This window comes from Aulonocara sp. 'chitande type north' Nkhata Bay, linkage group LG17 (assembly GCF_057382095.1).
Source record: "Aulonocara sp. 'chitande type north' Nkhata Bay isolate Kocher_YH1m ecotype deep benthic linkage group LG17, A_spYH_male_GT1.1, whole genome shotgun sequence".
NCBI lineage: Eukaryota > Metazoa > Chordata > Actinopteri > Cichliformes > Cichlidae > Aulonocara > Aulonocara sp. 'chitande type north' Nkhata Bay.
The window spans coordinates 13,614,212-13,626,634 of record NC_141360.1 but is presented as its reverse complement, the minus strand read 5'-3'; the positions used below and the strand labels follow the sequence as shown (position 1 = coordinate 13,626,634).

At 40.2% G+C, this 12,423-nt stretch overlaps 1 protein-coding gene across 3 annotated transcripts; it reads left to right on the top strand.

Moving 5' to 3' along the window:
• Positions 1 to 79: 79 nt before the first annotated feature.
• Positions 80 to 11,763, top strand: LOC147309739 (uncharacterized). Of its 3 annotated transcripts, XM_086268867.1 has the most exons (11): positions 80 to 248; positions 1,967 to 2,659; positions 5,567 to 6,834; positions 7,299 to 7,416; positions 8,528 to 8,599; positions 9,351 to 9,413; positions 9,755 to 9,851; positions 10,302 to 10,414; positions 10,490 to 10,699; positions 10,788 to 10,982; positions 11,629 to 11,763. In XM_086268867.1, exons 3-11 carry the CDS (start codon positions 5,567 to 5,569, stop codon positions 11,665 to 11,667), a joined length of 2,175 nt encoding a protein of 724 aa, XP_086124993.1. In that variant the 5' UTR covers positions 80 to 248; positions 1,967 to 2,659; the 3' UTR covers positions 11,668 to 11,763. The 3 variants fall into 3 exon arrangements, with proteins under 3 accessions (XP_086124993.1, XP_086124992.1, XP_086124994.1); XM_086268866.1 differs by lacking the exons at positions 80 to 248; positions 1,967 to 2,659 and having other exon boundaries at positions 4,252 to 6,834; XM_086268868.1 differs by lacking the exons at positions 80 to 248; positions 1,967 to 2,659; positions 9,351 to 9,413 and having other exon boundaries at positions 4,256 to 6,834.
• Positions 11,764 to 12,423: the final 660 nt, after the last annotated feature.

Sequence of the window (12,423 nt, the reverse complement as noted above, 5' to 3'; positions counted from 1 at the left end):
TGCAAATACTCCAGTGTCACATTTATTCCAATTTTAATATATCAAAACGACATGACATTCAACACAGAGCATGAGGCAACATTAATGATTCATACCTTCCCTCCCCCACCCGCTAAGATCACACAATCACCGCTGTTCCTTGCTTCCTCTCCGCTTCTTCCTCCTTCCCGCTGTCATTCACGACCGGAGAAACACGTTTTATCCGCTGGCCCGGCCTCACACCGACAAGACAAAAAAACCCCACAATAGTAAGTAAGCTCAACGCCGACCGACAGCCAGGTTTCAGTGTGGTTGTTAGTGGTGGGAATCTTTAAAATACATTTTGGGTAAACTGATGGATATTCAGTGGTTAACAGAGCAGGCGCTTGGCTGGGATTAGCCGTGGCTAGCAAGCTGCTAGCTGAATGAGCAGCGTGCTAGTGCTAACACTGTCGGAGCGGCAGTCACTCTTGCCGGATACCGGCTTCAGTGGCTGCTTGTGCTGGTTAGGTTTTTACGGCATTGTCAGTATTAAAAAGAAGCTCTTTAGGGCCACGTTTTAAAACAAGTAGACTTATTCCGGTGCAAATGAAATGGCTACTGCAGAATTCTAGCTAGGACCGAATTAAAGAAGATGAAAGGTTAGCAGGGCGCGCACCTTTGGAAGTTGACAGCGCTCCTGATGCTCTGTCTTTTGTTGTTTAGCATTTGGCATGACAGGGTTTTCTACATGACGTTACACAAGTATCTTTAAGTGGAAGTGCTGCCTTGAATCCTGGAACATGGTCACTGATGAGCTTCTATACAGATCAGGACAGGAGAGGTGAATTCTTGTTGTTCTAAATCACGTATATATTCTTTGTCAGCCACCCTCTTTAAATGTTATCAAGGGGGGACTGATGAATTAAATTATTTGTGAATGAAATTGCACCAACTATATACATGCAAGGATACTCTACATCAAAGGAGAACAAAGCATATTCTATATAATGCCACAGGGTGTCTGGGGTGATTTCATTTTTCTCCAAATTCTAAAGTCACAGGGATATCAACTGAATGTTGTGAGCCAGCCAAAACCGACAATCAAACTGTCTTAAGTATACGTCAGCCTATATCTAAATATATCTATATCTAAATCAACCATTGCATAGAATTCTTCTTTTTTCTTTTCCAAAAACTGCTTGAAGCCATGACATGTTCCAAAATTGCCATGTAGTTTATTTTGAGCTGATCCAGCACCCAGTGCACCACCCTGCTGCCAGAAATACTCACCAGAGCTGCAGCTCGAAATAGCTCCCAAGAAATTAAGTATTAACTTTTGTTAATAAAACTAAGCTAAATTAAAAACGGCAGTTTCCTACTGTATGAAATATTTTTGGGGTGCCTTCAGAAGAGTATGTTTAGTTTTGTGTGTGTGTATATATATATATACATACACACACACACACACACACACACACACACACACACACACACACACACACACCCCAACAGTGCTATCCTCTTAACTTCAGTGACAGGCAACCATACTGGCTGCTAGTGGAGCTCCTCAATACAGGATACACTCTCCCTGAAAATGCACAGAAATTGAAACGGATAAATGAACCTCCCCTCCTACCGCAGCTGAGCCTAGGCAGCAGTTCTTTAAGAAGATGGATAAAATCTGTTTTCCACATCGTATCTAATTTGTTTGATCTGTTAATTAGATTGAGTATTGAAAGGTGTGATGTGCTTTAACAGCAAATGTCTACTTTTGATGATGTAGAGGAAAATAAACTGCTCCCAACTGAAGGGGGGTTGGGTCCAAGTTTTGCTTCATGTTCTAGGATTAAATTGGATTTCAGTGAAAGCATTTTTCCCATTCAGCATCATCCAAGGCTAAAAGTGGAGCCATTTAAAGACTGCGGAAAGGTTGACTTTCATGTTGAATATCTGATCTAGATAAATTTTTTAATGTATAGCTTGTCTTCTCCCATCTTGCCTTCAGAATTTCACATGTGAGTATTCCTTGTAACGCTGTCACATACCTTGCATTGAGCACAGACAGTACAAAAGATGGATGTAGCTTCCTGGTTTGAAAAAGTTAAGCCGATGTGGAAGTGCCTTAAACCGGTTTTTAGTCTGAAAGCCTAAAGATGGCTAAAACTATGCCTTCAATGAGTGTTCCTGTCCTTTAGTCTATGAGGAAAAAAGCCTTTCTGTTTTGACCTCTGTAAACACTTTGCTAGTTCTTTGTCTTAGTTACTCCTTTAAGATCATACTCAATAAAATCTTAAACCTACCACATGTCAAATAGGAGGCTTATCAGTGGTATTTTCTGCTTGTTCATTGGCTAACGGCTTGTCAATCACAAGTCGGGAGCCAATGACCAAGCAGTTTCACATTCAGACATACCCTTTCAAGTCACATCCAGTTTCTTGCAACCAAAATGGAAATGGTAGAAACGTTTGGCTTCAAAACAGGAGTGCAGAAAACAATGGGTCACATCATGGTAGTTATGTCCGTCTTTTGTACTGTTTCCACCCTCCTTAAATGTTGTATCCCTTGTATTGTCTGATTCATTTTGCAAGGTGGTGATTGATAAATTTCTTTTCAATGGCTTGCGGTTAACTGGATGAAAAGAACGTGTTGAGCATTTGACTTTGATACTAGGTTGAGCTCAACACCTTTACTGAAGAAGGTGAGTTAACAGATTGACTAAGATCTCCTCATAAACATCAAGCAGGAAATGACTTCCCAAACCAGTACCCAAAGTTGTTATAGCTTTGTATTAGTTTGGATCATTTTAACTAAGCTCTGTATGAACAATAGGGAATGCATTTGCTGTATTGTAGTATATTACTAAAACTTAAAGATGCATGATTTAGTGCATGTCTGAATTGTAATACCCACTGTATTATTATTTTAATTTTATTTATTTATTTTGCATGCGCATGCGTTGCATTGGTCCACTAATGTTTTTCTTTTACTCAATGACCCCTTTTCTTCCTGTGATTGCTATCATGTCATTGTGTATGTTCAGTGTTGCAAAGCTGTTTAAGGTTTGTAAAGTACATAATGGAAGCTGTAAACAAAGGAGTGCATTATAAGGTCAGTTTAATGTGTATCCTTTGCATAAATATTTAGTCATAAATGGTGCTAATAATATAAAAGCTATGGCATATGCTGGATATCTTACTAGCTCTGATAATACAGTGTCCTCTGTGAAAGACATGATTGATAAATCAGATTCTAGAAAACTCATAAAAAATTAGATTCGATTGATCTGGGTTAGGACTAGAGATGGATCGATCCGATATTACGTATCGGTCCGATACTGACGTAAATTACTGGATCGGATATCGGAGAGAAATAAAAAAATGTAATCCGATCCATTAAATATCAAAAAAGCACCTCACAAAATTTGCGACACTAACTCGGCTCATAACCGTAGCACGTTGGAGCAGTGTGCTCACGTGATAGAGCGGCTGTGTGTATTTGGAGCCTCGCTACCAAACCAGCATTTCATCTCCGAGGAAGTGATCCCAGAGAGAAGTAAAACAAGTGTGTAAGTTCATCTCTGAATGTTTGTAAAGCATTCCCACGTTAAGCTTAACAACCGATATATGGAGCGACTGCCTCTTCTCTCTCCCTCCCTCTCCTGCTGCTACTTCAATCATGAAACTGCTTAACGATCAGCTGATCAGCTTTTCTGTCGCGAGTCCATCTCTCTTGTTTGTTTTTGGCCCACTTCGCACCAGAAAGAGGAAACCAGCGGCTGAATAACAGCAGCACGTTTAAGCTTGATAAACTGTTGTTAGAATTTATTTAATATTACTTTCTACACCAGGATCTTTTTCTAAGTAGCTGAGTGCTGGTAACTGTGCAGGGGCGGATCTAGCAAAGTTTAGCCAGGGGGGCGGATAGGGCATGAACAGGGAAAAGGGGGCACAAAGACACTTTTCTTTCTTATTCTCATTTAAAATGTCTAGCTTTTAATAAATAATTATCTGAATCTTACACCCAAAGTTTTAATCTTATATAAAATATATAGAAGTCCATTACTGTATATAGTAACTATTAAGTCTAATATGCCCTAGTAAGCTATAGTACTTTTTCCTTTGGGAAGGCTGTGCAGTCTGCAATTCTGTTGAAGAAAGATGTTGAATCTATGTAATTGTTCTTGAAAAATAATTTATTTCTGTGCATTTTTTTTCACACTGCATGAAATTAAAGTTGATTACGTCGATTAAGCATCATGAGGGTGGGGGGTGGTTCCCTATTTTTTTTTTTTTTTTTTTTTTGCTGGGAGTTTGCAACCCTATTAGTTAGGTTGCTTAATATTTCTGCTAAGTACTCTTTAAAATACTAGAATAGGGAGGATGGAGTAGGTTTAAGTTTATTAGATTGATCAGTGTTGCTGAACTATGAAATCTTTTGGGTGCAGTGTATTTTTTACATACAGGTATAACAGAATAGCTTTAGTGTTGTTGTTTATTTAAACTTCAGTATGAATTTATGCAAAATGCAGCAAGATATTAAAAAAACAGTTTTATCTATTAAAAAAACACACTATATCGGAATCATATCGGTATCGGCAGATATCCAAATTTATGATATCGTATCGGACATAAAAAAGTGGTATCATGCCATCTCTAGTTAGAACTGGGCGATATGTTAAAATTATTGTTTCTCAACATCAGTCAGACAGGCATGCATTGCCTGTGTATTAATGGGGTAAGGCACCTCTGTATGAACAGTATCTCATATCTACTAATTCTATGAATTAATAGTTTATAATCATAACCACATGGAAAGGATTGGGGTTTTTTTTTTACATAGAAATTCTCACAATTATTTAAAGTCTTTGTGGATTAACTTGCTTTATTGGGGCAAAGCTTAATTTAGACTTCTGGATTGAGCATATGTAGAGGCTACGATGTATCTTGTCAGAAGTGAAGCTTATCCATTGTGATTGACAAGCCAGTAAGCATTCTGTTTCACAGTCTGAAAATATGGTGAAAAACTTAGCTCGAGACTCCATAACAGGACTTCACTAAACCAACAGGTGATGACATAGCAACCAAGAGCATCATTTATTGAGGTTTGGCCACTATGAGCACTAACGTCTGAGTCACACAAACCTACAGACCAGTCAGTCCTGGCAACCGCCAGATGCTAAGGAAAAATGTGTATTCCATAGCCAGTTGGCTAAAACCGTCTCGTAATTGCTTTGATCATTAGCATTTTGAAATGATGGACTTGTCTCCAAATACTGTCCTGCTCCTTTCTCTGCTGTGGCGAAAGTGTGAAAAGTGCAGTGCTGAATTCTCAAGGTGACAGACTTTGTCCAGTCACCTAACTTCAGTCTACACCATCTGCTTGCATGCTGCATGTTTTTCTCTGCTACCGATTTGTAGAATTTGTTTTGTAGTGTATTGCCATAAATGTGCATCTCTGTAACAAAGCAAAAGTTCAATAATTCATCAGCAGCACTGTGTAAAATAGATCGACCCCTTTGTGTCTTTAAACCTCCGTGCCTCTCTCTCACTAACCCAAAAGCCTGTGCCTGTTATTCTCTTTCCTTTGTCTCCGCAACGGCGCAAAGATGTCTAAGAAGAACACCCAGAGCTCTGTAGATGATCAGTCAGAGCATGGTCAGCCTCCCAGCCACTATCAGGTGGATCAGTCCACAAAGACCATGCTGGGTTGTAGAAAGAAGGCCGAGCCAGGCCAGAGAAATGGAGAGACCGCGTCGTCGTCTCCGGAGAGCGGCAGCATAAACGGAGAAGGAAAGCGTAGTGGCAAAAGCCGTCGCCGCAGAAAACGTTTGTCTAATCCTGAGAGCCGCCCAGAAGAAAAAGTCGACAAGCACAAGAGCGAGGAGAAAAACAAACAAAGCAGTCAGCCGTCTGATCACCTCTCTGGGTTGATTGGTCTGCAGTCTGAGTGCGCGAATGTGTGGTTTGAACGGAGCGTCTACGAGAGAGCAGAGAGCCTCTACCAGTGCTGGCTGGCAAGCTCTTCTAATGGGACCACCCAGTCGAACCGATCACCTCCATCCTCCGGGAAACAATTGAACTCTTCATCCACTGCAGCTCCACCTTCTGCTGGCCCATCATGCAACCATGGTGACCAAGTGGCCTGCCACCATGTTGTACAAACAGTGTGGGTAAACAAGACGACATTTGACCAAGCAGAACGCCGCTTTGTTGAGGGGTCGATGCAGCCATCAGTTCCAAACTCTCTGGACCTTCAAGCTCCATCCAGTCGCTCCACTGCATCCAGAACACCTGATGAAGGATATCAGTCTCTAGCCCCAAGTCCTGCAACCCCTGTCATCCAAGCAGCCATCACACCAACCGTACGGCAATCAGTTAACGGACTGCCCCGCATCCCAGTGGAGCTGCTCAGAGACGTGTGGCTGGACAAACCACTTTATGACCGTGCTGAGGCAGCCTTTTACCAAAACCTGTATGGTAACAATTCCACCAAACGGTCCAGCTGCACTGCTACTTCCAGATGTAGTGACCACCCTCAAAGCCTTGTAGAAGAGGAAGAGGAGGAGGAAAACGAAGAAACTGTAGCAGAGGAAACACGTGTGGTCCCACAGGGGAAAGCTGAGGTCTTCCATGCTCTGCACCCGATACAAGAGGAAGAGGAGCCGGCTGAGCTCCCGGAGAAGGAAGAAGTAGCAGCTGCAGGAGTTCGCTATTTCCTCCATCCGAACAGTGAGCGGGTGTGGCTGGACAAGTGGCGGTATGATGCTGCTGAGAGCCATTTCCATGGTTGCAGTGGGAATAAAGCTGTGAAGAAGGAGCGCAGGCCAGAAGCAGAAGCCTCATCAGTTGCCTCGGCCGCCCCACTGAGGGACAAGTATGATCAAACCGGGAGAAGGGAACTGCTCCAGATGTTTCAGTTCATCTTTTGTTTTTTGGGTTTTTTGACCATCATATCACCTCCATTCTTTTCCCACATGAATTTGATTTTTCTTTCCTTTAAGCCATTCTTTGTCATTCATCTGTGTTCAATCTTTTCCTTATGCTTTGTGTTTTGACTATCTGACCCATTGTTGTGTTTTACCATCCTCTTTTTTTTTGTTATGCATTTGTATAGTTGGATTGGGGTGGCTGTTGGTGGAGAATAGCTGTTTAAAACTAAATTAAAATTAGTCTCTTACAGAATAAAAAGTCAGATTTTGTATTGGTGAAATCTCTGTATGCTGAGTGATTTTTAGTATAAGAATTAGTAATAATTTAGGCTTCATTTCCTTTTTCCCTGACCTTCTGTGTCCTGTTCATACATCCCTGTCTTTTCCTTCCCTGCTTTCTACTTTGTAGAAAAATGAGTGCAGTGGATTTTTTGGCCAAGGAAAAGATCTGGTTTGACAAACCACGCTATGACGAAGCAGAGAGGCGCTTCTACGAGCACATGAATGGCTCACCACAACCTACAAAGGTAACCACGCTGCCTTACAAGTTAAATCTTGTGCTTTAAGCTTTTAATCATCACATCTAATCTGAAACCATTGTACCATATTAATGTGGATTATTTACATCTTAAGTGTCTTTGCGTAGAGATTAGATTCTAACAGTGCATAGATTTTGTTTGTTCTGTTCTGTATTTGATCAAAACTGTATTATTCCACAGGCTGAATTTGAAGTTATATTTTATTGTAATTAAAAATAAATAAAGTAATACGTTAGAATATACCTTCTGTCTAAGGATGAATTTCAGCGTATCTTATTTGAGATTGTAATGTAAGTATATTTACATACAAATACTTAAAGGTAGATACAGGACATTTTTACTGGAAACAGAAAATAATTGTACTCTAAGTAACTTTAAGTACTACACAATTTCCTGGTAGTTTAGGGGGAAAACAAACAATTTTTCGCCATCTTATATCATTAGTATTTTGTACTTTTCAGGGCATTTTGGTATTATGAAGTGGATTAATCTTGCCTTTTTACATTATTATTTTTGTACATCATTATTGAATATTCATTATGTTGATTATTTATTTATTATTGAATTATTTTATTTATTTATTTATTTTTTACTTGCGCTGTACTTAAAATTATTTAGTATAATTATCTTTGTTTCCTGTAAAAACCTGACTTGTTAGCTCCTTATTCTAGTGTACCAACCTTAAATATTTGTATGTAAATATAATTACATTGTAATTTAAGTAAATTACGGCCTTGGTCGCAGGCCACATTAAAATGTAAACATCTAAGTAGATCGCCACTGTAACATCTTCTGCTGGTTTTGGATTCTGAAGCCTTAATTTTGGGATTTTGGACACAACCATGTGTTTTGAGCCAGAATAATTAGTTGACTAATTAAAATGATACAAAAGGCACCTGCAGCACAAATCTGCTAGAGGTCTGGTTTGACCAGAGCTGTATAGATGCAGTTTTTTGTTTTTTTTCCTTTTTGTTTGTTTGTTTTTGGGGGGTGTAAATCAATCTAATATTTTGGAATGAAATGTTCTAATTGTGGAGTCTGTCCTTGCGTCATAAAGTCAGAGATGAATTGACACTGACAGCTGTTCTTTTTCTTGAAGGATGCTGGCGCCAACACCATTCTTCAGGACATTGCCCGGGCCCGGGAGAACATCCAAAAGTCTCTAGCAGGGGTAAGTATCATCGAACACGCTGTATTTCCATTTGATGGATAACATTGATGTGGTATTAAAAGTGCTTAAATTATCCAAGTACATGTATGCATACTAATATAATTTCACCAATCCCGACCATTTAGATCAGAGCATCCAGCCTTTTAGTTTTGGGGGTAGTGTCTTTCTCTTTTAAGTAAATGGAGATGACAAATTGAAATTGTCTTGGAAATAATTTCAAGTTATTCCAAAATGTAAGCTGTCTAATCTTAGCTTACATATTCACATAATGCCCAGTTCAGACTACTATCAGGCACTGTGATCATCATCTTTTTAAAAAGAAATAATAGTGCAGTCTGACATCGGCATAGCTCAAAAACTAGTTTTAATTTAGAAATAACATAGCTATAGTGCTATCATTTTATGGTGACAGTCTAATACACATAGGACCAGTTGCCCTCCTTTTCTCTGACTTTTCCTAGCTTTCATTTCCTTGACGGAGATGGATTAAACTAACTGATAAGGGAGATTTTGTTTGAGTTGAAGCTCTCTGTTGATCTGAAGGCTCTAAAGTGTAAATGTGGTTTAGTGTAAAAATGTGGTTGTAGTCTTTTATCTCTTCTGTGACCTCCGAGCTCTGTTTATTTCCTGTGGTTGCTCCAGTTGCTTTCTGTTCTGTGCTCCTCATTGCTCTCCTTTTGGCATGAACTTCAATAAATCCTGCTCCTTCCCTTCTCCTCATTTCCTTTCTTCCCTGAAATCTGGCCCCAAGCTGAAGACTACACTGTGTAACAGAGGGTCTGCTCAGCCTCCCATAAGCCAACATTCTCAGCTTGTAAGTGCCACCAAAGCTTGTGTGTCACTGGAAGCACCTCTGTCAGTGGACTTTGTTGAAAACCACACTTTACTGATCTGAATACCTCAGCTTACAGATGCCTTTTCTGTGCAGTTTCCAATTCAGACACAGTCACCTGCATATTTCTACTGGGGTCTGTAAACTGCTGCATACTTGTGCTGTCACTTTCTGGCTCTAGAGCCTGGCTGTTGAGACTGCAACCTGCTGTTTTCTCACACATGGGTGTTCTGTTTGATGAAACGACTAATATTCCACATCCTCCATCAGATGTTCTCATTAAACTGTATTGATCCCTCTCCGTTTCTGTCTTTGCGGTTCAGAGCACAGGCAGCAGCATCAGCAGCAGCTCGGCTGATCACGGAGAACTCGTTTCCCGCATCAAGAGCCTGGAGCTGGAGAACCAGAGCTTACACAAAGGTGGGTTTGTTTTCAGCTTTGCTCAGGTGTTAATGCATTTTCCTTCTTTACTTACAGCAGAGCTATTTTGGTGCCCTCAGCTGAAGTTAAGTATTATTAGAACTGCAGCTAATAATGATCAAATGACTTTGACAGGATTTTTTTTTAAAAATACATGAAAATGGTGTCATCACACTTTTTTCCCCTAATCAACAAGCTCTCTAACTGCAAATGCAGGCACCAGTCTAGCAGACCTACAGAGCTGGAGACCTTTTGTAAAACAGAGACAAGTGAATGAACAGGATTAACTACTGATTTACATTTGATTGGTTGTAAAGTTAAAGGATTATTCAGTGCTGTTGTCTTAACTCTCACAGTGTTTGATCTGCTAGAATATGCATCACTTCTTTATTCATATTCACATGTTCCTCATTCATGCTAAACGCACTCTTGTATCTCATGTCTCTTTAGTGGTGGAGAACTTGAGGGCAGCACTTTCCAAACTGGAATGTCGGGTTGCAGTTTTGGAGAAGTCTCCTGCAGCCGTCAGCCCAGCTTCTGCTCCTCCAGTCCCTTATACAAACGTGAGTTTTTAAACATTCAACCAGCTTTCACCTTTTAGAATCCAGAGATGTTTCTACTCTTTTAATTTTCTTCAGGGCACCGCTGTCCAGCAGAAGACCAGCACCCCAGCTAAAGAGGAGGAGGAGGAGGAGGAGGATGACGACGATGATATTGATCTGTTTGGTAGTGATGAAGATGAAGAGGCAGACAAACTCAAAGAACAGAGATTGAAAGAGTATGCAGAGAAAAAGGCCAAGAAGCCTGCCATCATCGCCAAGTCCTCCATCTTATTGGATGTCAAACCTGTAAGTCTGCTCTGTCTGAGCCCGGTCATAGGTCAATTATTTAAAAAAGAAAAAAAAGCTCACTGTCTGTTTTTTCTGCTTCTTTTAGTGGGATGATGAAACAGACATGGCGAAGCTTGAGGAGTGTGTGCGCTCAGTACAGGCCGACGGTCTGTTATGGGGGACGTCCAAACTGGTTCCTGTTGGATACGGCATCAAAAAGCTCCAGATTGCGTGTGTGGTGGAGGACGACAAAGTGGGAACAGACATGTTAGAGGAGGAGATCACCAAGTTTGAGGATTATGTAAGTCTTGTTCAATACAATAACAGACTAACTGGGCATCCAGAATTTAATAATCACAATAGCAATCACCCCACTAAAACCCCCAAAATCAAATGATGCTCTAGTGACAGTAGGAAGGGAGAACACTCAAACTGCTGGAAAGACCTAAAGAACCAGGCTCATGGAGGGACAGCCATCTGCTGCTGAAATCCAAATCGCATTAACTTGCAATAGTAAAACGGCTAATAGACAAAGCCACCGTTTCCCCTCTACTCCTCCTTACTCTTTTAATGCTAATTTTAATTACATATATGCATTTTTTTATCATTAAAATGTAGGTAAACATACTCAAACATAGAAATTAAAATAGATTAAAAGCATCAGAGAAGCTGGAGTGAACAGATTAGGTTCAGTGAGGATGGCTCACCTAGGAAAATAAGAGCAGTGTGTCAGAATCATCACATTATCTGCCACAGTCAGCACACTGCTGCCACCTTGAGGCAGAAAGGGACAAAGTGAAGCTGAAAGACTCCATAACACGAGCAGTTGTACAAGAACAGTTTGAGTCATTTTTTTTCTTCAGGGTGACATCAGGAACAGTATCTCATGCAGTTACTCGCTGTCGTGAATAATCCTGGTACACTTGCATTTTTTTGCTTTATTTTAGGTCCAGAGTGTCGACGTAGCAGCATTCAACAAGATCTGACCCCGTCCTCTTCATGTCTTCATGTCATGCCTTGATTCTCTGCTGATTGTGTCAACGGTTAAAAATAATAATAATAAAATAACCTCTTGCACTGAACCTAATTTCTCTGTTTCTCGTATTTTGATGGAGGTCTCAGAGCAGATGGATTTAAAACTTGCTGCATGGCTGAATGTGGTATTCAGCCATTCCAAGAGGAATGTGAAAAAAGATGTCTGAGGTGAGGGGTGTACCACAAAGCAAGCTTATTGGACAGCACTTTTCTTTTTTATCTTTTTAGGTAGGTGTCTGTGTTTTTTAACCTGGCTGGAAGATCCTAGTGATGCATAGTAAAATAATAAAGCAGGTTATGTTGAGGCTTCAAGTTCCACATTTCCACAGACTCTTCACAAAAAATGCATGTTTTATTGGTTTCAAGTTGCAGCTGCAGATACACAATTACAGATAAAAAATGAAAAATTAGAAACTGTTACCTCTCTGTGGGCTGTTGATTAATATTCACTTGCAATTTCACTTAAACAACAAACAAAAAAACAATTTGATTGGAGGATTGTAGGACCACTCCCACAGTCTATCTCCATTTGTCTTCATTTTGTGCACAAGAGAGTCAAATCATGCATTAAAAGCCACACAGACACTAAAGCAGAAAGCCTGGTTTCATCAAACAGCTAATATAAAGAAGACTGGCTGTGTTACAATACAAAAGGTGATAGTAGAGCTACACAGCAGGATAGAGAGGCTTGTTGAAGTTTTCCTCCA

Coding starts and splice junctions, on each gene's coding strand:
- LOC147309739 (XM_086268867.1), top strand. CDS start 5,567: ATGTCTAAGAAGAACACCCAGAGCTCTGTAGATGATCAGTCAGAGCAT. Junction 6,835..7,298: donor GCCGCCCCACTGAGGGACAA/GTATGATCAAAC, acceptor TCTACTTTGTAG/AAAAATGAGTGCAGTGGATT. Junction 9,852..10,301: donor GAACCAGAGCTTACACAAAG/GTGGGTTTGTTT, acceptor ATGTCTCTTTAG/TGGTGGAGAACTTGAGGGCA.